This window comes from Leptonychotes weddellii, chromosome 13 (genome assembly GCF_054177405.1).
Source record: "Leptonychotes weddellii isolate Sample4059 chromosome 13, ASM5417740v2, whole genome shotgun sequence".
In the NCBI taxonomy this organism is placed as follows: Eukaryota; Metazoa; Chordata; class Mammalia; order Carnivora; family Phocidae; genus Leptonychotes; species Leptonychotes weddellii.
This window is the reverse complement of record NC_138381.1, coordinates 80,900,784-80,925,659: the sequence shown is the minus strand read 5'-3', so window position 1 is coordinate 80,925,659 and position 24,876 is coordinate 80,900,784. Positions and strand designations below refer to the sequence as shown.

Here is a 24,876-nt window from a genome sequence, read left to right as displayed (position 1 = left end):
AACGTTAACTACGAAAGCAGAAATGATCAATACTCTTCAGAAGACTAACAGAAACCGGAGTCCCTACAGCCTCTCATTCATGACATCCAAAATCTCTCCCAAACACAAAGACACAGGAAAACATGAGCCATACTCAGAGTACAGTACATACACACGAACCCCACACAACGCAAATGCTGGACTTAGCGGCAAGGATCTGACAGTGGCTTTAAGAAGTATGCCCAAGGACATAAAGAAAACATACTGCAAGAAGAACAAGAGAAAGAAGAAACTATTAAGAAAGAGAACCAAATGGAGATGCCAGAACTGAAAAATAAACTATCTGGAATACAAAGTCCGTGAACTGAAAGCACAGTGTCGAGAGAGGAGGAGAAGGGGCAGACTCGGCATCCCTGGACGGAGCCGGGCCATTGGGGCGGTGTCGCGCCGTGTACGGGTGGGAAGATGACAAGAGCCAGGCCGAGCCCAGGGGACGCACACTCACACCGCCCAGTCATCCCCTCCAGGCTGCACAGCTCCCAAAGGGAATGGAAAGTCTTCCCAAAAACGGTGCCGGGGGACTAGGCGTCCACAGGAAAAGGTTGAAACACTGGATGTCACTGAAATAAACAACTTGTGCTCATCACAGACACAGGCAGGGAGGGCCGGACTCTCTTCTCCCGCCTTCCTCGCTGTGGTCCACCCCCCACACCAACACCCCCCGCCCCCAGACTCTTGCCTTCAGAATGACTCTTTCTCTTACACTGTCTTCCTGAGTATTCTACTGGGAAACATACTGCAGTCTTTAAAGTATAAACTTGAGGGCGCCTGGGTGGCTCAGTCATTAAGCATCTGCCTTCGGCTCAGGTCATGATCCCAGAGTCCTGGGATCGAGTCCCGCATTCGGGCTCTCTGCTCAGCGGGAAGCCTGCTTCTCCCTCCCTCTGCCCTTCCCCACTGCTCCTTCTGTCTCTCTCTCTCTTTCTCCCAAATAAATAAAATCTTAAAAAAAAAAAAAAAAGATAGCATTAGTAGGGTAAAGTCAAAGAGCTACAATTATCCATTTTCTCTAACATCATAAGCACTGAAAAGTAATCTCCAATGAGGATGGTTGTTTAAAATCTAAATAACAAATAAAATGGTATTATTTTGTATACAACTGCACTCTAGCAGAATACAACCTCAAAGGCTTTTAGAAATGAAGTAATAGGGCGCCTGGGTGGCTCAATTGGTTAAGCGACTGCCTTGGGCTCAGGTCATGATCCCGGAGTCCTGGGATCGAGTCCTGCATCGGGCTCCCTGCTCAGCGGGAAGTCTGCTTCTCCCTCTGCCCCTCCCCCCTCTCATGTTCTCTCTCTCTCATTCTGTCAAATAAATAAATAAAATCTTTAAAAAAAAAAAAAAAAAGAGGGCGCCTGGGTGGCTCAGTTGGTTAAGCGACTGCCCTCGGCTCAGGTCATGATCCTGGAGTCCCGGGATCGAGTCCCGCATCGGGCTCCCTGCTCGGCGGGGAGTCTGCTTCTCCCTCTGACCCTCCTCCCTCTCATGCTCTCTCTCATTCTGTCTCAAATAAATAAATAAAATCTTAAAAAAAATAAAAATAAAAAAAATAAAAAAAAAGAAATGAAGTAATACACACATGAACTGAGAACTCTATATTCATTTGTAGAGCTTAATTAGCAACCGATTAGATTACTATTAAAAGTCCTTTAACTAGTTACAAATAATGAAATTCATCCTGAGAATATGTCTTAAACTCTTGTTCAGAAGGCACAACGGTGCTGACCAGGCCAAAATAACACCGGGACCATCTGCGTATTTCTAGCAGCGCTTTTACCTAAAAACAAAGTGACAATATATAGTAAGTACCGTAAAGATACTGAGACTTTCCTGATTCACTAATGCCGCTCCTGTGAGTTTTTTCTAAATAAAAAAGATATAACTTAAAATTAGAAAAGTAATTTACTGAATTGCAGTTCCTCAAAATGATGGCATATTAGGAGCTGCTAGAATGAGAATTATTAAAAGTGAGTAATACCTAAGGACTATTTGTTAAATGAAATAACATTTTCAAAAAGTATAAATACACTCGGTCAACTGGTACAGATGTAATATAAAAGATATTTGGGGCACCCGGCTGGCTCAGTCGGTGGAGCCCGTGACTCTTGATCTCAGGGTTGTAAGTTCAGGCCCCACACTGGGTGTGCAGATTACTTAAAAACAAAACAAACCAAGCCAACAAAAACTTCTGCATTAGAAGGATGGAATCATGGGTAACTACTCATTTTCTCTAACAGAAAAATCACTGCAAGGCGCTACTTACGATGGATTTTCTTATAAATGAACACACATACATACATGTGTATCTGCATACACGTTACTTTACCTAGGACACCTGCACTCAATAGTACTCCCTCAAAATCTTCTGGAAGCAGACAGAAATACAGAAAGTTCTGACCTTACTTCTAGCATTTCATTAGTCAATACAGATTGGTCAATTTAAAAATTCTACAACGGGTTGTAAATAAAACTCACACTGAGATGTTTTTTCCAAGGAAAACAAGGGACATGTTTTCTTTCTTTTTAAAAAAAATATTTTTTTAAAGATTTTATTTATTTATTTGTCGGAAAGAGAAAGAGAGCACAAGCAGGGGGAATGGCAGGCAGAGGGAGAAGCAGGCTTCCCGCTGAGCAGGGAGCCCGATGCGGGACTCGATCCCAGGACCCTGGGACCATGACCCGAGCCGATCGCAGACGCTTAACCAACTGAGCCACCCAGGCGTCCCAGGACATGTTTTCAACTCTCCTATTTCCTGAGAAACCCACTAGTGTTTGCCTCCAAGATCTGTAATTCAAACTGGAGACCCCTTGGTCTTCCTCTATTAGCCTCTTAAATATCTGATTATGAAATATATCATACATACAAAAGAAATTATAAAACATATGGATGTGATTTTAAATGCACAGTAAAATTATTAGAATTTAAATAGTGGAACAAAGCTGTCACTGAACACTGTTCAACTTTTCTGTTTGAAATTCTTCATAATAAACTGTGGAGAAGAAAAGTAGAAAAATACACAAAGTTTAAAAGAGTGATAACAGGGGCACCTGGGTGGCTCAGTCGTTAAGCGTCTGCCTTCGGCTCAGGTCATGGTCCCAGGGTCCTGGGATCGAGCCCCGCGTCGGGCTCCCTGATCGGCGGGGAGCCTGCTTCTCCCGCTCTTTCTGCCCCTCCCACTTGTACTCTCTCTAATAAATAATTTAACAAAATAAAAATAAAGCAGCTGCCTGTGTACTCATCACAGGCTCAGGAAACAGACTGCTGCCCGTGCCTCAGACCCTGGGCGCCACGAAGGCACCCACTTCCTGAGCTGTGTGTGAACATCTGGGGATGCTGTCACCTGCAGACTCATCTCCACACCGTATCTCCTCTGGCTTTGCTTCCTAGACAACTCCCCGCACGCCCCTCTGCTCCCCCAAGTCTGGCCGAGCCCCGCACACAGCCACGCGCTGGCGCTGTGGCCAGCTCCTTCCCTACTGATGGCTCTCGTCGACATTCCTCTGTACGAATGTGCACGATCCACTGATCTGTTCTCCCTGCCGGCGGACATCCGGCTCTTTCCAGCTGGACACTATTACAAGCAGTGCTGCCAGGAAGACTACTATGGCTGGTTTCCGGCAGAGACACTCAAGAACTTCTTCCAGCATGCTGTCGGGACAAAGGGCCTGCCATGCTCACCTCTTCCAGGTCAGGCAGGACGTTTCCAAACATCTCCGCGCTACCCTCCCATCGAAAGTAGATGAGAATCCCACTGACCTAAATCCGCAGATTCTGTCCAGTTTAATTTCTGGTGATCTGGTGAGTGTGATGGCAAGTCACAGTGGTTTAATCTGTGTCACCATGGAGGCCACACATCTGTTTCATAAGCTGACAGGTACCCCTTGTCTTCCACTGTCCCACTGTCCTTAGGCAGATACTTACCGACGTGGTCTAGAAACACAATAACACATCACATTCCATGAAGCATTAACAGGAAAGATGCCCCGCCAATACATGTTCTCACAATCTCAAATGTAAAGGATCTTATCTTCAATTGTGTCAAACTCATCACAAGAAGCAACTAAATATCAGGCTCAAATTATTCTTCCCCACCAAAGGGGACCAGGCCCCTTGCAGAAACGACTGATTCTGGGCTAGATCAAGGAAAACACAAGACGAACCTTAAATATTTTGTGCCAGCAAGTAAGGAAGGGCTCAGAGAGTGACCAGGATATGTCAACAGTGCATGAGGACCAGACTGAAGGTCTCCACTGGGTCAAAACACATGGTAACAGAAGGGGGGGCACTGGGCAGCAGATGATGGAGGGGGCACAAGGAGACCTGATGGGAGTGGGCTACACTGGCACTTGACAAAGTCCACAAGCTGTAACACTTAGGATCTGTGCCTTCCCCACCAATAAATTATACCTCGATGTGATAAAACTCACCTTCTTCACAGACCCAAGAAGAAAAATCACATGATCATGCGAACAGATGCAGAAATACCAATGGACAAAATTCAATATCCATTCATGATAAATACTAGAAATAAAGAAATCTCCTTCATCTGGTAAAGGGCAGCTACTATCATACCTGACTGACAGCAAAACACTAAATGCTTCCCCCAAACATTAGGAAGAAGGTAAGAATAAGTATTCTGACCGTTCCACTTAGCGTATTTGGAAGTCCTTGGCAGGGCAGTAAGGCAAAAAGACAAAAATAATCAAAGGTATATAGATAGGGGAAAAAAAAAAATCTTGCTTTTCTTGGCAGACATGATTCTCTATGTAGAAAATCCCATAAAATCTACAAAAAAGCTCCAAAAACTAACAAACGAGTTTACCAAGGTTGCAGAATATAGGTTCAAATAATCACCTGTATTCTTACATACCTGCAATGAACATCTCAATTTTTTTTATTTAACTACCATTTACAATACCACAGAAAAACTGGAAAATACCTGAGTATAAATCTAACAAAATATGTACAGAATTGGCATACTGAAAACTACAAAACCTGATGAAACAAATCAAAGACAACCAAAATAAAGGGAGAGATATGCCATATTCCCGGACTGGAAGATTCAATATTGTCAAGATATCACTCCTCCCCAAAAGTGGTCAACAGATTCAATGCAATCCAAATCAAAATTCCGCAGATATCGACAGAGCAGATTCTAAAATCTCTATGAAAATGGAAAGGAACTAGAATGATCAAAACAATTAAAAAGAAAAAAGAAAAGAAAAAGGTTGAACTCACACTGATTTCAAGACTTACTACAAAGCTACAGTGGCCCAGACCGTGTGGCATTAGCAAGACAAACAGATGAAGGGAATTCCGGAGAGTCTAGAAAGAGACCCACAGAGACAGGAATCAGCTCATTTTCAGCAAAGATGCAAGATCAATATATGGAAACAGAACGGTCTTTTTAAGAAATGGTACTGGAACAACTGGAAATCAACATGCGGAAAAGCAAACCGCCACGTATGTCTGCCATGTAATACAGAACCTGACTCAAAGGGGATCGTGGACGGACATGTGAAACACAGAACCATACAAGTTCCAGGAGAAAATACAGGTTTCTGTGACCTCGGGCTGAGCCAAGAGTTCTTAGACAGGATGTCAAAAGCACAATCTATAAAACCAAAAAAATGATAAAATAGACTGCATCAAAACATAAAAAGAGAGAAAGACAAGCTTTAGAATGGGAAAAAAACATCTGCAAATCTGTATGTGACAAGGAACTTGCATTCACATCATACAAAGGGCTCTCAAATCTAACAGTGACACACAGGATTCAGACTTTCCCAAAGAGGATACGCAAACAGCAACCACTGCAACCGGTCGCAGACTGGAGATGAGCAGGGAGGACGCACCGGGGCCTCCCCTCCACTGGGGGCAGCAGAGCACAGCAGGGCACAGCCAGGGCGGGTTTGGCGGTTTCTTGTCAACTCGAACCTACACCTACTACACCAGCCAGCAATCTGCTGCCGAGGTGGGTCCCCAAATGAAACAAAGGCCTCGGTTCACACACACAACCTCTCCGGAACACTGACACAGCTTTACTCCTAAGTAAACAACACCTGACCTTCAACGGGTGAGCGGAGACCGACCAGGCACACCCAGGCCGCCGACACCGCTCGGCACCTGGCACGGCGTGGCCACTCCGCGACAGACGCCACATGTGGTGCGACTCCATCTACACTTCTCACATTCTGGGAAAGGCACACTCACGAGGCAGAGAGCAAAGGCTCCGGGAGGCGGACAGAGCTGTTTCTGGACCACAGTGGTGGCCACACAACTGTCGGGCTGGCAAAACGCAACAGAACTACAGACGAAAAGAGGGAGTTTTACTGAATTAAGTCTAAATAAATACTACTAGTGACATAACCCAATGATTGAAATAAAAATCCACATATGACTATGTAAGTGGAGGAAAAGGAAAGCGCACTGGTAACAGCAAGATGCCAACCAATCAATGCATTAGGGACAACGGAGCTAGAAAATCCATTTTGAAAACGGATTCTGGCCAGATGGTGGAATTAGTGGCTGAAAGTTTAATGAGATACAGGGTATTTACAGAGTCTCAAAGTATCTTCCCCAAATCATTTATCATTTACCAAAGAAAAACTAAGAACCTTCCACGGCAAAAGCCTGATGGACACCAGCCTCACCAAGTGGGCAGAGTGAGCATCACCAGTCACAGGACACGGACCTCCTGGCCTCCTAATATGGCAGCACGAGCCGTGCTCAGCGTCACTTCTGTGCTATTCGCTCAAAGATACACGGCCCAAGTCAGACACAAGGAAACATCAGACAACCCAGTATCAAAGGACTTTCTATCAAATAACTAGCCTCAACTCAAAACCGTGAAGGTCATGAAAGACTGAGGAGCCAGCCCAGATTAAAGAAGACTGAGGCGGCGTGACAACTACGTACAGCAGGCAATCCCAGTTTGAACCGCGCAGGTCCACTTACACGCAGATTTTTTTCCATACGGAACAGTAAATGTATTTTCTCTTCTTCCTTATGATTTCCTTCTCTCCAGCTTACTTCACTGGAAGAATACAGTATATAAAACATATTAACAGACAACATATGTGCTAATCGACTAGGTTATCGGTAAGGCTTCCAGTCAACAGCAGGCTAACAGGAGTTAAGTTTTGGGGAGTCAAAAGTTGTACGTGGCGTGTGTGGGGACAGTGCCCCTGCGCTCCATTAAGGGTCAACTCTATAAAGGACACCATCAGGTCAAGACACAAAAACTCCGTATGAGCTCTGGCTTAGTCGTGGTCCTGACGTGACTTGTATCGCGTCAGGTAAGAGAATACTCTCACCTAAGGCACGCGGAGCATCAGGGATAAAAGTGCGTGACACGGTATCTGCAACGGCCTGTCGCCCAGCTTGGGGGAGACGTGTGTATACACATACAGCAGAGTGAACACAATACAGGGGGGCAAAAAGTGCACATCTGGTGAACCTGGGTAAAGGGCACAAAGGGAGTTCTTTGGAAAACTCTTTTTGCAACTTTCACATATGTTTGAAATTACAGCAAAATTAAAAATAAAAAAGTTTAAAAAAATAAATGTATCACCATGAGATGAAACTACTCTCCAAAGCAAGAACCATCCATTCCCTCTTGGGAGAATCTGACCTGTGCTTTCAGGTTCTTGGCATCACTGATGCAACACTGAATGATTTCGTTTCCAAACAATTAACGCTACTCAGTCTGCACTCAGTGGACACCCGGCTGGAGCCTAAGGTCCTGACTTTAGCGTTTCTTCCAGCTGCGGAAAATATCAAGTTACCACCTGCTTAAATCTTTTTTTTTTTTTTCTTTTTCTGTTTTGCACTGTTCTTAAAAATACAGATAGAAGACACAGGAAAGAACCAACATTTAAAACACAGCACACAAGGAATCCTGAGTACACATTCAACAGGACTGTAAGTATTAGGTGACAGGCATGCGAAGGCTACTACTGCGTCACACTCAACACAAAAAATAAGAATGCATTAAAATCCGTGTTGTCATTTACTCATGCAACTTAATTTTATCATCTTATATGCAGGAAGACTTTTTAATTTTTTAAAAATAAGGAATGGGCTCTGGAAAAAAATGCTGGAGAGCAAATAGTAAAATTGAAGGTTAAAATATCTGGATGAAGGAAAGTTTGGGATGAGGCTACATTTGAGAACCATCGAAAAGTACCTGAAGCGGTTGCTGCTGGGATGAAAAAGCAGCAGAAACATTTGGCGGAAGCTGGGTTGCTATAGCAACAGGAGTACCAGTCTGCCCATCCTTTCCTGTCACAACCTTTACCTGAGAGGAAATATTTTGAGAAAAAAAGGCAACATAATTTTTAAGACTGCTCGAAATTTTGTCAGAATTTTAATGCTGATAGCTCAGTGACGTCTGGTGTTTAAAAATGGAAAGCTTTTTTTTGCATGAAATCCTGTAAAAGGACACCGAACTGACTTATGGTGGATTTACAACTTAACGACCTAACTCCAGTGCGCATCCTGCAGGACCTCCAACGTGAGCTTAGATTCTGCAACTTCCAACTATAAACAAGGGAACGGCAGGCAGTCTCTGAGCAGCAAAGCCCTCACGCCCTCACAGGCCATCTGCACGGCAGCCACCCCACTGCCTGCCGTGTGTGGGTCTATCTCAGCAGGAAGGTGCAAAAAAGGGGAGTCAGGTCTCCTCATTAGCACAGATGAGGGCACTGAGCCTACAGACAAAACTGTGTACAAACAGAGAGAGAACTGAATTTCACTATTTCATGGCAACAGAGGTGTAATCCTCAAAATAATCACATAAACTTTTTGGAAAATAAAAATGATCCTTTCTGGAAAGGGTGTTAAAGAAAACACAAAATGGCAAAGCCACACAGATATGTCCATAAATCTCAATGAGGACAGCAGAGCAAAGAGACCAGCTTTTGCTCAGCAAAGGCTGATTTCTTTGCAGGAGAAGAGCTGACGAAGAGTCAGATTGCTTTAGCTGTACCGTACAACAAAGTAAGCTCCACCAACATACTGCAGACTACACGACACAAAGGCACAAAATACAGTGCGTTACGGTGTCCCTCACTACTGCCCTGGCTGAGTGGCTCCTTTTTCAGGAAACACAAGTAGAAGGATCTTAGGAATCACTACAGTATTGAAAAATCTCAAATGCGGGATGTATGAAGCACCCATTCCAGGCACCCCAAAATTTCACTATCCTTTAAAAAAGATTCTATGTTAAATATCACTCAGTAGGTATTTGCACACGTGAGTTCAAAATACCTCAAATTGGAGAGTACATCTAAAAATGGAAAAATCCTCCCAGTTTTCGCCATAACAACTGTATTTCCATCATGAAGACACCACACAGACATGCCTAGTGATGTGGAGTCATGACTGATACACTATAAAAAGCTAGTGACTCCAATCCCTGTTTAAAAACCACATGTGTGGTGTTTTTAGTGGTGGACCAGTGTAAGTAAAATGGGAAGTCTACACAAGCAGCCATAAGGTGTCCACACCTCCAACCTCAGAGCTGGACGAGACCCACAGCCCCATCTGACTACGGGCAAGGCTGGGTCACGCCAGGCCAGCCTCTGGAAACTGGATGGCCTTGCTCTGGATCAAAGTGCTCAGTCCTGGACCAGCACTGCTCACAGGGCTGTCCTGCACCTTCCTCCCAACATCCAGAGCAGCTCCTCCCCTCTGTGCAGGAAAAGACCAAAATACATCTTCAATCTTACTCCTGGATCAAATCCTTATGAAACCACGTCCTAGAAACACCCCAGGCTCATAGGTTAGGTTATGTTTTATTTACGGTTGCCTAGACTCAAATCTGTAAAGCATGGTCCTCTAATTATTAAACTGCTGTTTCTCACCTCGTCATTGATAACCTCAGACTTTTCTTCCTCCTCCTCCTCCTCCTCCTCCTCCTCCTCCTCCTCCTCCTCCAGGTCCAAATCATTCTGCCTAAGATAAGCTTGCAACGGGGCATAATGCTTCTTCTTGAAAGCCAAGAAATCCATCATGTTCCCTTGAAGGTGTTGCAAGAAGAACAACTCAATCAAGTACTCCTTGAAGGCCTCCTTCAGCGCCTCCATCTCTCTGTAGTGGTAGTCCAGGCACTGCTTCCTCATCTGGGCCAGCTCCTGAGAGGCCGGGGGGATCTCCTCCAACTTCTTGGGGGCCTTCCTCACCCCCGCACTCCCCGCAGATGTGAGAGGAAGACTGGAGAGGCCCGGGGGCACCGCAGTCCTGGAGGGGCTGGTAGGGGGCGGTGGGGAGGTCATCCCAAAGGCCGAAGCCCCCCCGACCCCGACCCCGACCCCAGGGAGCAGGGGTCTGGTCAGCGGCGGCCCCTGCAGCACCTGCTGCTGCTGGATCAGCTGCCCCTGGATGATGCTGCTGATCTGGGGTGGCAAGCTTGCCGTGGTGATGTGGCCGGGACTGGCCAGGGGCTGCAGGCTGGCCGCACCCGCAGCCGCGGGGCTCTGGGGTCCCAGGTGGTGGACAGTGCCCCCAGACTGTGCGTGGGGCTGTGACAGTCTCCGTTCTCGGACCGCGATGGGAGCCCCTGCATGCTGCAACTGCACCTGGGTGCCCGGAGCCATCTGAGCAAGGCCCGAGCTGTCTTGAAACACAAAGTGCCCGCCACTAGACGGGCTCAAGCTCATCTGCCTCACTAACACGCTGGCGTCCACGAAGCCCCCAGTGGGACTGCTGCTGCAAAGGCCCAGGCCAGGGCCAGGGGTGCCCGCCCGCACGCTCTGCAGGCCCGGCCCCGGCCCGGGACTGGGCTGGGTGGGACTCTGAGTCTGCACCTGTTGGGATAGAGGCGAGGTGACCTGGATGTATGACGGAGATCCATGCTCAAAGCGCCTCTGCTGGGCACTGAACTGGAAACCTGGAGAAGTGGGGCTGGGGAGCGGCAGAGGGGCGAGCGTGATCTGTGGGTTTCCTCCCACCACTGGTCCAACGCTCTGAAGGGCGATGTTCACGTTCTGCCCGGTCACGGGACTCCTATTCATCAGCTGCTGAACTTGGTAACCAGGAGACTGAGGTGCGGATGGGCTGGCCGACGGCGCGAAGGGCGTGGCAGGGGACTGGGGTGGATTTGGGTGGGCCTGCTCTTCTCCTTCGCTGCTGGCGAAGGCCCTGGACCTCTGCAGCTGGTGCTGGACACTCTGAGGGCCGCTGCCATGGTGCATTATCGCCCCCCTTTTTAATCCAACTTAATGTTCTCCTGAAAAATCAAAGTTAAAATCAAGTTACTTGAAGACAATTGTAAGCATCTGATCAGCACTTACTACGAGTACCATTTAGCAGCACTGGAGAGAGAGGCTGAAGGTACGTTCCGACCGGCATCTGACGCAAATGAGTCATGAATTCTTTTTTTTTTTTTTTTTTTTAAGATTTTATTCATTTATTTGACAGAGAGAGAGACAGCGAGAGAGGGAACACAAGCAGGGGAGTGGGAGAGGGAGAAGCAGGCCTCCCGCCGAGCAGGAAGCCCGATGCGGGGCTCGACCCCAGGACCGTGGGATCATGACCTGAGCCGAAGGCAGACGCTTAACGACTGAGCCACCCAGGCGCCCGAGTCATGAATTCTTATCGAGCCATGAAAGAGATGGCACTGGACACGATGCCCCTCAACACACATGAGCAACAGGTCCTTCTGGGTCACTGCTGGGACCCGTAGGTGCGTCATCCCAGCCAGCTACCGTGAAAGGTAACCAGCATCGCTAGCTCAAGGCCAAGCAGGATCTGAACTGAACACTGGCACTTGTGACCAGTACATTTCTTCCCAGAAGCCTTCTCCTAGCCTAGTGACCCCGCTCCATTCCCACATGCAGAGGGGCTGTTTGCCTGTCTGTCCTAGGGGAGGGACAGCTCCCTACTCGCCGCCAGGCACCAGGAGGCAGTCAGTGACTGCTGCCAAATGCAGGACAGGCTGTATGCTGCCATCAGCCATCACCAGAACAGAACACCCCACCAACCTCTGGGCTACACCAACTGCAAACACACAGAGCAACCATTACGTGTCAGACCCTAAGCTCCTGAGGGAGAGAGCCCGGGCCTGGGCGCCAAAGCCTCGCCTTAGACCTGCAGTAAGAGCCAGGAGAAAACAGGAAGGCGTCTCGAACCTCAGACAGAGAGGGAGAATGGCCAGGACTCGGGCCCACGCTCTGGGAGAGTCTCCCTGAGAGGTCTGCAAACTCTCTGGAGCTGGTACCATAGCTTCAAAGAGGCTCCCAGCCCAAACAGTGCTTTGTGCAGAGGCCTAGGGAGGTGCTGGGGGAGTGGAAGACATGCTGGGGGTCAGCTCTCAGGATGGGGCTGAGCAGGGGGAGGCCAGTTCTGAGGTGGGGCCCCGGAACGTTCCCCAAGTCAGACCCAACTAGTCTCGGTGTCTGCGAGGGACAGGTCCCCTGCAGGCCCCGGGAGCTGTCTACTCCCCACTGAGGCAGGGTCACAGGGACAGAAATATCCTTCCTCCACTGGAAAGTCTCAAGTCAACTGACACACCTCACTCCCCATGTCCTGGTGTTCCTGCCACCCTGCCCCCAAAACAAGCAAGACAGCTGGCCCTGTCATCCTCAGGGCATCACAAGCTATCTCACAGAAGACAGGGATAAAAACATCAGAAACCAGAAGTTACAAAAGTTACAGTGCGAAAATACATATACACATGGAACCAGTCCTGAGACAGATGGATACGTGGCATCAGAAGCTACAGAACGGAGGAGTACTAGGAGTACACAAATCAGTGCCTATCTACGCAGCAGAAAAGGCGCTGTCTGATCTGAAGGCTATCTCTGAAGACAGAGTCCCAGGATTGTGGCAAGCTGCAGCACACACGTCTAGCAGGAAGTCAGGGGAGGAACGGCCGTCGTGGGCAGCCCACCAGCGCCCTCCCACCCTCGCCCCCGAGCAGCACAGTGGCTCAGGGCCGGGGGCCTCAGCACGCCCACTGCCTTCAGAACGAGCTTCTGCTCCTGATCCTTGTAAACAAGCACACGTGACAAACACACGCACGAGGGCGTATTGAGGATTATTTCCTTAGAATATGTTCCCAGAACATCAAAGGTGCGCAAGGAGAGAGAACAAAGGCCAGAAACCAGCTCTCCCACGTACAACAATTCACAGAACCGGGGGAATGTACGAGCATCACACGAGCAAAGACACAGACTGAAAATCCTGTTTAAATCCTCACCACAAGTCACTCACCAAAACAAACGAAGCATCTTATAAGGTAACATCCCAAGTTTTACACCAATTATAGAAATGTGAAAACAGAAATACAAAGAGAATACAAAAATGAATACTTACTAAAGCTCTGAAGGGAATTCAAGTTCCTAAACTTAAAACAGTAAAGTTGTATCTGAAAAGACAGATGGATTTGAAGACATGCAAAATTTAAAAATGTTTAAAACTCAAAAGTAAGTCATCAAAATCCTGAATATCTGGGGTAGCTATGACGGGGAGCTACCACTAATACTAGAGAAAGCACTCACTCATACAAACTGGAAATCCCTGCAATCCCACAGAAAAGTGGAATAAGGACGAGAGACAGTCTACAAAAAAAAAACATCTACTTAACCAGCTTGAAGGAAAACGTCCAACCTCAGCACTAATAAAAGCAATACAGACTGAAATAAGCATCTCCCAGATCCACTTGGCCCAGATGCTACGTCACACAGCTGACGCCCTGCCAACCCCGCTACGGGGGTGTGGGAGGCAGACGGGGACACGGAGCAGAGATCTCAAAGGGCTCGAGCCCAGAACATGCCTGACGGGGTGGGTGGCAGGGCTGGGAAAGCAGAAGCGACCCCATCTTGCCCCATGACCTTTGACCTAGTCCTAGTCTCTCTGGAAGTCTCTCCTGAGGAAATTCACCTGCCTATTTTTCTAAATTGTGCATAAGAATGTGCACTGCAGAATACAGTAAAAGTAAAAGTAACCAGAAATACCCAGTGTCCAAGTTCTAGACAGAGACTCTAATAAAAATGAAAAACGCACAGACATATTAGGTGAAAAAAGCAGGATACCAGTTATGTGATATAAGCTGTACTCTGTTAAAGATGGGATGAAAGAGCTATCCACGAGACACATGAAGCTATGAATACTGACCTGCACCCGGCGAAGGGACCCAACACCAGTGCAGCCTCCCGCGGGGCGGCCTCGGTGCTACGAGGGCCGAAGTACTGACAGACCCACACCACGAGTCGCGAGACGCCAGGCGCAGAGCCAGACCCAGGGGTCACGCAGCGCAGGTCACGGGCATGACAGGATCTTCTGCAACAGGCAAAACCACAGAGACAGAGATTAGACAGACCCCGAGGGCTGAAGGTCGGGGAGGGCGTCTAGGGGTGTGGACCCGTTTCTCCACTTGATTTGTGGGGATGGTCACGCACGTCTTTGCCCAACGTCACAGAGCCACACACTAAAGCGTGATCTTAGCTACATGTAAATTATACCTCAACTTCCCGACTTCCTTGAGCTTATAGTCAAGTTAGAGAAACACGCCCAATCGACGACAATATAAAGAAACTGCTTATCTGAAGCAGCCTTCCCCAAAAATGTGCCACAGTCACCCCGATGGCGAGCAAAGCTACCACCAACAGCGAAACAACTTTTTCTCGGTAGTAGCTGTTTCTACGTTCGCGGTCTGAACAAGCCGGAGCCAACCGTTCAGCTCACAGCCCCGCACGGGCACTGCGCAGGCCGAGGCCCCCGTCGGCCGCACGAGGTTAGAGCAGGCCCACGGCCCGGCAGGGAGCGGGGCGCGAGCCCTCGGGTCACCGCATGCCGCGCTCACCGGTGTCGCTGGTGGGATGCAGGCCGCAGGCCACCGCCTGCGCCTGCTGCACTGTCAGGACGACAATGACATCATAAAGACGCCCATCTAGACACCAGGAAAATGCCACTCTAAGGAACACCACGTGCACCCTGCTGGCAGTGTAGGGCAGGGGTCCCCAGGCCAGAACCCAGGAGAGGGCTCGAGAGACTGGCTACTTCCAGCAGCTGCTCCCGGGCCCCCTGCTGAAGCCTGGAATCGCTCCCGCTGCCCACCCTCCATTCCCAGCTTCCCGTCTGCGAGCAGCCAGAGTCCAAGCAGCTAGTGATCAGGAACCCTCTTCTTCCCCTTCAACAAGCAGCCATGAGCCTGGCTCCTTTCCCAAGCCCACCTCCCTCTCTGCCCCAACATTTTCCCAGATCCAGCCAGGGGCCCCTACTTCAGGTAGTTCTGCAATACTGTCACCATGGTCACGGTGCACCCCCCAGGCCAAAGCTAGGACCCGGGCACGGCTCGTCACACAGGGAGCACTGCTGTTACCGTGGGGAAGTGTTTCTGCATGTCCATGACACCACCCAAGTCCAGCACACAGAGCACGAGCCAAAGAGCAGGCTGTGAGCAAACACCCCCACTGGTGAACACAGAGCTGTCAGAGACAGTCCAGCCTGCTAAAAATAAGGACCGGGCGCCTGGGCGGCTCAGTCGGTGAAGCGTCTGCCTTCGGCTCAGGTAACGATCTCAGAGTCCTGGGATGGAGCCCCACATCGGGCTCCCTGCTCAGCGAGGAGCCTGCTTCTCCCCTGCCTGCCACTCCCCCGGTTTGGGCTCTCTCTCTGTCAAATAAATAAATAAAATCTTTAAAAAAAATAAATAAAAGTAAGGACCAGTCCATGACTCCAAATGCAAAAACCAGGGCCTAGACTTGGCCCTCGTGATCCATCAAAACACTCAGTATCTCTACAAGGATGCTCACAAGTAACGAGCTAAATGTCTGACTCAATCACTCACTCCCAGCCCTTACTTACGAAATGACATTTCCTATTACAGAAATCAGTAAAACAAAGTAGAATTCCGAGAAGAATTGAAGCTGAATTTTTCAAGGACATTAACTTGTAAATCGTCTCTTGTAATAAAAGAATTGCAATTAAAACTAAGCTGAAATGCCATTTCTTATCTCCCAGATGGAAGAATTCAGAAGCCAGACACCATACTGCTGGTGAGGCCACGGGGAAGCGTGCGGCTCAGCCCTGCTATGGGAGCTGTCCGACGCCGCACGAGGGTCTGGCAGGACCTCACAAAACTGCACGCGCTCCTACACATGCTGGATCCAGTAGTCCCACCACAAATGCACCCTGAATAGCCGCCCCCAGTGCAGAGACATGAGGTTCAGTCACTACAGCATTCTTTGTAAACACAAAACACTGGACATGAACGACACGTCCACATTTCAGAGACTAGGGACTCCACCTGGTGCATCCATTCAATGGAGCACCACGCAGCTGTACAGACGAATGAGAAAGCCCTCTGCAAACTCGTACAGAGTGATTTCCAGAATTCTAAAATTAAGTAAAATAAACAAAGTGCAAAAGACTGTACGTGGGACCCTACCCTTACACAAGGGGAAAAGACAGACAGATGTACAAATAGATACATCCTGCCTGCATTCTTTCCTACAAAAAAAAAAATCTGCATATATTTTTCTCTCAAAAAACGTATTTCCTAGTTATGCTCACTACAACAGCCTATAAGCACTGACATCCCATAAATGTCTGCCTCCCTTTGCAAAAACGGAACTCATGAAGAAGTCAGAAACGAATGAGGCTGATGACCTACTCGGGGTGGTGTGAGTAGAGTGACAGGGCAATGAAGAAAGTGACACTCCTGAGCACACCAGCTTGTTAACACTTTGATTTTTAAAATCGTGTTAAAGAGTCACATAGTCAAAAACACAACTAAATCGATAAGGACAAAAAACTCCCTAAAACCCGATGTACAAAGAAGCAAACAATCGAACTCCAGGAAGGACAACATAGTCACCAATGGAACAGGGAAGGAAGGGACAAGGGAACAACGTCATGCTGCTGGATGAGAACTAGGAGTATGAACTTATGGATTTTTCCCTTAAAACACATCTCCTACTTCTGCTTCCCGAAACAGCCTACAAGCAATGACATCCTAGCAGAACGGAGGACCCCGGGGGCAGTGGGGCCAAGACACGATGACAAGCAAGTAGGCAGCCTCGCCTCAGCGCAGGACAGAGGGAAAGAAGACTAGGAGATCTCAGGACAGTGGCTCCCAACTGTTTTAACCTTATCCATCTTTGAAAAAACAGTCATGCCATCACTTAATGTTATTTGAATTTCAACCTGAAGTTAATGTTGAGGCTAAAAACAAGTCAAGGGAGTAAGACTAAAGCAAAGCTTCTCCTTTCAACTCAGACTCTCTACAAACAGAGATGCTGATGCACACCCAACTCACACTCCTGAAAACCAGCAAACAGGTAAGCCTGGCAGGCCTAGGAAAGGGCCACAGGTGGGTAAGACAGACCAGGGTGAGGGATGCTGCTGAGGCATCCCACACGCGGCTGGAACGCATTCGGTGTTGGCCAAGTCGAGTCTGAGGCCTGTGGGGTCCAGCCACTACCACGTTTCGGTTCTGTGAGGAAGCAGCTCGGGGAGAGCCAGGGCTGGGATGGAGACTGAAGTCTGTCCCCAGCAGTGGCAGCTACACAAGGACCTTCCCCACAAACACCCATGTCGAGCCACATGAAACCTCCCTCTTCTCCTGGAAAACACTGCCACCCTCCCAAACGTCTTTCTGCAGAGAATGCTCTCTGCCCTCTCCTCCCTGGTAAGCCTGCGCTCCGGCCCTTTCTAGGAGGGGTCTTGCACCCCCCTAAGCAATGTGATAAACACCAAAAAATGGAAGAAGTACCTCTGCCTGAGGGAAAAGAAAAGAAAAAAAGAGAGCGTGAAGCTTAAACACTGCTTTCACTTACCTTGAAATGCTTCCCAAAACCTTACAAGATGGATAAATGGATGGGTGATAAAGCAGATACAGCAAAATACTGAAAAACAGAAACTAGGTCATGGGTACATAGGTAGTTTACTGTAAAATCCTCTCAACCCTTGTGTATTGTTGAAATTTTTCATAGTAAAACATTACAGGAAAAAGACTTTCCACATAGGATAGCAATACCAGATATCGCTCAACAAAGTCAAAGCTGGGGGCGCCTGGGTGGCTTAGTCGTTAAGCGTCTGCCTTCGGCTCAGGTCACGAGGGGATCGAGCCCCCACATCGGGCTCCCTGCTCCACGGGAAGCCTGTTTCTCCCTCTCCCACTCCCCCCTGCTTGTGTTCCCTCTCTCGCTGTGTCTCTCTCTGTCAAATAGATAAACAAAATCTTTAAAAGAAATAAATAAATAAAATAAATAAAAAATAAAAACAAAGCCAAGGCTATAACAAAAGTCCCAAATACTAAAAAACGTGCACTCTCCTCCCCTCATAGCAGATTAGGAAGGCTCCACACTCATCCCTAAAATATGTAAATCCCAAGTGACATAAACCGGGCCACACGGAGCTTTAAAACCCTGTGGGCTTCACTGCGCCACATCACAGTGCCAAGGTGGGGAAACGGGGACTGAGGTCCCCATGTCCCTCCTGACTTAACAGGCTACGATACCAGGAGCTTACAGTCATGGCGGTGGGGGCAGGTCCTTAACCCGACGGGACAGAGAGAGCCCCGCACTCCCCAGATAGGCAGGATCGATCTCAGCTTGGGAGGGAGTCAAGAGAAACTGAAGAAGTCCTTCCTCAGACACAAGCCATAAAGCTGCAAGCCCCCAACTCACCGTACCGCTCGCTGCTGTTTCTCAACTTTTTACCCACAGCTCCTGAGGGGCCTGTTTCGACCTTTCTCTCCTTATCCCTCCCGACACCCTGTGAAATTTTAATACCACAGCCATAGCATAGATCTCTGGATGCACTGTGGCCCTTTGTGAGGCCACAAACCACTGTCATATCTAAGATTTTTTTCACCCTCCTCCCAAGAACCAATTTCCAGCCCCTCGTGAGAAATAGCACCATCATGGAGAGCGCAGCTTCTACTGTGTAGAAAGAGACCTGGAAAAGTGCAAACCAAATCAGCTAGTCCCAGGGAGAAAGTCAGGAATGGGGAGAAAGAGCGAAGAGGAACTCTGTCATCCCGCGCATCCTTGTGTATCATCTGAACAGCACACAACGTGAATCGCTTGGGTACCGCTCACATCAGCAGACCAGCAACAGCAGGGAACTGGATCAAGTGTGGCACATCCATGCGTCCAGCCCACCCGGCAGCAGAAGGAAACAAGCTTTTGGTCTCACAACAACCTGGATGAACCTCAAAAGCATTATGCTCAATGAAAGAAGCCAGACTCAAGAGGCTCCACACGGAGTTCCTTTAACTGACATCCCAGAAAGGACAGAAAACACAGTGACAGGTCAGTGGCTGCCGAGGGGGAGGAGCTCAGGAGAGTGGCCAGTGCTAGGGAATTCTTTGGGGTGAAGAAGCTGTTTTTTAGGTTTTTTTTTTAAGATTTACTTTAGAGAGAGAGAAAGTGCACACATGCACACCAACGGGAAGAGGGGCAGAGGGAGAGACAGAATCTCAAGCAGACTCCACACGGAGCGTGGAGCCCAACACAGGGCTCAGCATGACCTGATCCGAAATCAACAGTCAGACGCTCAACTGAATGAGCCACTCAGGTGCCCCAGAAACTGTTCTGAATCCTGACTGTCCTGGAAATTACACATCTATCAAAATTCTCAGAATTCTACACCAAGAAAAGGGAATAGTACGATGTGTAAAGTATATTTAAAAAAAAAAAAAAAGCTAGGTAAAATAGGAACGTGAGGTCATACAAAGGCCTTCCCTTCACTCAGTACATAAATGATTTTTTAAATTTATTTCTACAATAATGCACCAAAACAAGATAAAAATTTCCACTGACTAGAAATAAAGCAGGAACCACAAGGGGGCGGGGCTGAGAATAGAGGCCCAAAGGACAGAGGCTCTGCCCAGAAGAAAACATTGAGGGCCAGGCTGGATTCCTGCAGGCAACGGGCACACGGTTCCTCTCCAAGTGGCTAAGGAGCAGAGCCGGGCTCCCTGAGCAAGACCCTGCTCGTCCACCTGTGAAAAGAGGCTCGAGTTGCCACAGGCTGCAGCCACAACCAGCGGCTTGCCCTAGGCTCCAAGGAAAGGAGCAGACTAGCCAAGCAGAAACCACCTCCACACGGGGACTGCAGAACCTCAGGAACTGGAAGACCCGGTTCCAGGGGTGGACCCCAGAGGCCAAGCTGGGCAGCCACAAACCCCCTGACAGAAAAGGAGAGCTTCCCTCCTATGCACGAGGAGCAATGAGACATACGGGGGCGGGGCGGGGGACAGACAGAATTCACTGCCAGCACTCAGGGCAGGCTACACAGACGGTCCACCTGAAGAGATGCCATGCCCAACCTCATGTTGAATGCAAGGTCAGGTGACTGACTCCTTCCTTGAATGGCCTCACGCCCTCCCACCTCCAAGCTGACTCCCTTTCATCTCTACCCACATCAGCCTCGCCCCCTGCATGCGTCTGTCCGTCTTGGAAGAGCCAGCTTCCCTCTTCTAAGCATGTGAATTCTATTCCTCAGCATCCCCTAGAATCATTCATTACCCCTGTACGCCTAGGTTCCTACCAAATCCATCTGCTTTAGAAAAGAATTTGTTTGTTATTATATTTACTCAATAAATACTTATTGAAGGCTTACTCCACCGAGCATTATTTTGAAGCACTGGGGATACGACAGTGAACACGGCGGAGTCCCCGCCCCCAGAAGGGGGCAGCCAGACACACACAGCAGTACATGGCAGACAAGAGGGGCAACGGCAGAGCTCTCGCAAGGTAAGGGACGGAGACAGTGAGCTACGTGGGCAAGGTGCTGAGTTCTACAGCAGCCTCTCTGCAGAGGGGCTTCTGAAAAGAGAGAGTCAGACCATGGCATGTAAGGCCCCAACACTGCACACAGAGCCAATGTGTGCCTGGGCCCCCAGCCAGGTGTGACTGAGCCAGGGGACAAGGAGTGCGGGGTAGTGACAGGAGGCAACAGGGGCAGTAAGGACCTGTTCACGAGGGGCTTCATAAACCGCCTGAAGGACGTTGGCTTTTTTTCTGAGATGAGAACCATGGAGAGCTTTGAGCAAAGAAGTGCACAATCTGATTTCTGTTTTAAAAACATCACTCAGCTGCTGTGTTGAGATTCAGGTGCAGAACAGCTCACGTGAGCACGTGGAGCAGGGAGGAGGGCACTGGAATAACCCAGGTAACAGATGGGGGGGCGGCAGTTGAAGGACAGCTGTAGTCAAGAAGACAGTGAGCAGCAGTCAGGTTTGAATTCGATTTTGAAAGTGTGGACAGATCAGATTTAGCATGTGGAAGAAAAGCAGAGATCACAGGAGAGTTCTGACCTGAGCAACTACGAATGTGGAGCTGCCGGCAAGTGAAATGCAACAGTGTTTAAGCTGCAGGCCTCACACAAGTGGAACAGGAAGATCCAGCCAGGAGATACACATTCAGGACATGCTGACATATGCCGTACAGTCCTGACACAAGATGAGATCACCTGGGTGTACAGACCAGAGAGGAGGTCTGAGGACTGCCCCAAGGCATTAGAATATTTACAGGTGAAGGAGATGAGAAGCAACCAGCAAGGTAAAAGGAGAACCAACAGAGTGGCATCTCTGTGCCATGAGGAGACAGTGTTTCAAGGAAACCACGGGCGACCAGGTCAGAGGCTGCGGTGTCAGAGAAGAGGGGGGGCGGGAGGACCACAAGCTTAACTGAAGTTGGTCCAAAGAAATGAGAAGAGAAAAGGCTGACAAGGAGTACATGATTTTTTTTCTAACTGTGGTATAAAAGGAAGCTAAGACCTAGAAAGAGTAGCTGGAGGATTTAATGTCGATAAGCATACTTTGGAGAGAAAATAAACTGAAGATAAAACAAGAATGCTAAAGCCACGGCCTAGAGTAGACAAGATACGGTGGATCCAATACAAAAGAGTAAATAATGTTTTGTGGATACTACAGCACTAGCAGCAATTACTTACAGGGCCTAACAGCACGTGATCAAGCTGTTTTTAAAAGCACATAAAATTGGGCGCCTGGGTGGCTCAGTTGTTAAGCATCTGCCTTCGGCTCAGGTCATGATCCCAGGGTCCTGGGATCGAGCCCCGCATCGGGCTCCCTGCTCCGCGGGAAGCCTGCTTCTCCCTCTCCCACTCCCCCTGCTTGTGTTTCCTCTCTCATTGTGTCTCTCTCTGTCAAATAAGTAAATAAAATCTTTTAAATAAATAAATTAATTAATTAAAAAAATAAAAGCACAAAAAATTACACTGTACAATCTCAATAATAAAAAAAATTACATGGATAAAACAAGGGGCCATGAAAACATTAATTGTGCTCATCTTTGGGTGGTAGGATGACTTAGTTTCAAAATATATTTTTACAGGGGCGCCTGGGTGGCTCAGTCGTTAAGCGTCTGCCTTCGGCTCAGGTCGTGATCCCAGGGTTCTGGGATCGAGCTCCCCACTGGGCTCCCTGCTCAGCGGGAAGCCTGCTTCTCCCTCTCCCACTCCCCTGTTTGTGTTCCCTCTCTCGCTGTGTCTCTCTCTGTCAAATAAATAAAAAATCTTAAAATATATATACATATATTTTTACATTTTTTGAAACCATTCAGAAAGCATATTTGTTTTATTGGTTCCACTAAAAAAAGTTACCAAAACCATTTTATTGTATACATCACTTCAACAATCCATCACAAAGTACACAAAGACTCCAACATGTACAATCGCAGGGAAAAGCTCCACCGGCACTGGGCTGCACTATCCTTCTCTACTAATAACGTGACACCTGAGGGCTGCGGATTTCCGTGGCAAAGTGCTGAGGGCAGAGGGGACAGCCAGCGCAAAGGCCTGAAGGTAAGAAGGCTGAGCCCTCTGAGGAGCGCCAAGCAGGCTACGCAGAGAGACTGTGGAGCCCCGCACATTCTGACCACAGTGTTGTACAGAGCGCAGTAGCGTCAAAATGAGCTGGGTTTGAATTCACCCAGCTGTCCCCCACTGAATGGCTTGGACAAGTCACCTTCCCTCTGCACACCTGCGAAGGCGGCACGCCTCGCGCCAGAGGACCAATGCAGTGGGGACGCCTATCCTGCTGAAGGGGTTGGCCACACAGACCCAAGAACCAAACCAAAATGAAGAGCGAGGCCTGCACTGGGAGTTGGAGAGCTGCCCCCGCCTGGCGCCCGGGTCACGGTGGGCCGCCGCACCGCGGTGGGTCTCTGCACTGCGCCAGAGCCCCGACCCACCCCCGGCGCCCCATCACCGCGGGCCCCCCACCCAACCTCCGCGCCGCATCACCGCGGATCACGTCTCCGCGCCGGCGCCCCCCACCCAACCCCGGCGCCCCATCAGGGCAGGCCGCGTCTCCGCGCCAGAGCCCCCCACCCACCGTCGGCGCCCCCATCCAACCCCGGCGCCCCATCACCGCGGGCCGCGTCTCCGCGCCAGAGCCCCCCACCCACCGTGGGCGCCCCCACCCAACCCCGGCGCCCCGTCACCGCGGGCCGCGTCTCCGCGCCAGAGCCCCCCACCCACCGCCGGCGCCCCATCACCGCGGGCCGCGTCTCCGCTCCAGAACCCCCACCCACCGCGGGCGTCCCCCATCCAACCCCGGCGCCCCGTCCCGACGGGTAGCGTCTCCGCATCAGCGCTCCTCACAGCCCCGGCGCCCTGTCACCGCGGGCCCCGGCTCCGCGCCGCGCCAGCGCCCCCTCCACAGCCCCAACGCCCCCCACCCATCCCCGGCCGACCCCTGACTCCCGGCGCCACTCCCCCCCCCTCCCCGCCCCGGCGCTCCCGTCTTCGCGTGCCGCGTCTCCGCGCCACACCAGTGCCACCTCCACCCCCGGTACCTCCAACCCCCACTCCCGGCAGCGCCCCCCCACCCCGGCGGGCCCCGGGGGTGGGGGGTAAGGGCTCCAGAAAGGCCGGGGCGCGCACCAGACGACTCCGGACCCTGACCCCCGCCGTTCCCGGCCACGCCGCGCCCTCACCTACCGGAGCCTGGACCGCACTCCCGCCGCGTCCGGCCGAGAGCTGGGGGCCGGAGGCGAGGCGGCGCCGCTCCGCTCGGCGCATCCGGGGCCGCGAGCGGAGGAAGCGGCGGCGCGCCCGCTACGGCGAGCCGGAAGTGACGTCTCGCGGCGGGAGGCGTCGAGACGGGCGGAGGGCTAGAGCGGCCGGGCGAGGGGCGGGCCGACGGGCCGGCGGCGGGGCTGCGAGCTCCCGGGGCCCGCGGACAGCATCAGACTGGAGAGGGCTGGCGCGGTGAACGCCGCCGAGAAAAGACGGGCCCCGGATGGGAGGAGGCGTTTGCAGATCAGACCCCGGGCCACGGGCCGGCAGGAGAATAGATGAGGGACTTAGGGTCCGCACGGAGATCTCCTGTCCCGGCCGTCCGTGCAGCCCGCGGGGGCGCGAACCCACGACGCGGCCACCGCCTGCCGCACACGGTCCGGCACAGTCCGAACCCGCGGCTCGCGGGGAAGGGGCCCCGCTGTCCACCCGCCGGCTGATGGGCGGATCCAGGGCGCTGGGTGTGGACACCTGCTACAGCACAGATGGACCTTGAAGACTCGGCGCTCGGCGGGCGCGAGCAGACGCAGCAGGCCGCGCGCTGTGGGGTCCCACTGATGTAAAATGTGCAGAATAGGCAGAGCCCTAGAGGGGACAGTAGGTTAGCCACGGCCCGGGGACTGGGGGGAGGGTGGGGATTGACTGGCTGCATGTGGGATTGCCCTTGGGGGCTGGTGAAGATGCTGCGGAATTAGGTAGCGCCGATGGTTGCACAACTTCGTGAATGTACCAAAAACCATTGAACTGTGCACTTTGAAAGGATGCGTTTATGGTATGTGAATTATGTCTCAATACAAAATTCATCTAAAAAAAAATGAAGCGTAGGGACACCTGGCCGG

At 50.2% G+C, this 24,876-nt stretch overlaps 1 protein-coding gene across 13 annotated transcripts in view; it reads right to left on the bottom strand.

Moving 5' to 3' along the window:
- EP400 (E1A binding protein p400) overlaps positions 1–24,083 on the bottom strand; it is a 96,573-nt gene extending 72,490 nt beyond the window's left edge. For 8 of the 13 annotated variants that reach the window (XM_081802441.1, XM_081802447.1, XM_081802453.1 and 5 more), the window contains exons 1-4: positions 23,960–24,083; positions 14,159–14,323; positions 9,907–11,270; positions 8,229–8,339 (exon numbers count right to left, since the gene is read on the bottom strand). In XM_081802441.1, the coding sequence (XP_081658567.1) occupies positions 8,229–8,339; positions 9,907–11,235 (1,440 nt within the window). In that variant the 5' untranslated portion in view covers positions 11,236–11,270; positions 14,159–14,323; positions 23,960–24,083. The remainder of the gene's footprint in view (positions 1–8,228; positions 8,340–9,906; positions 11,271–14,158; positions 14,324–23,959) is intronic. The other 5 variants (XM_081802448.1, XM_081802454.1, XM_081802449.1 and 2 more) reach the window with 2 other exon arrangements.
- Between the last annotated feature and the right edge of the window lie 793 nt (positions 24,084–24,876).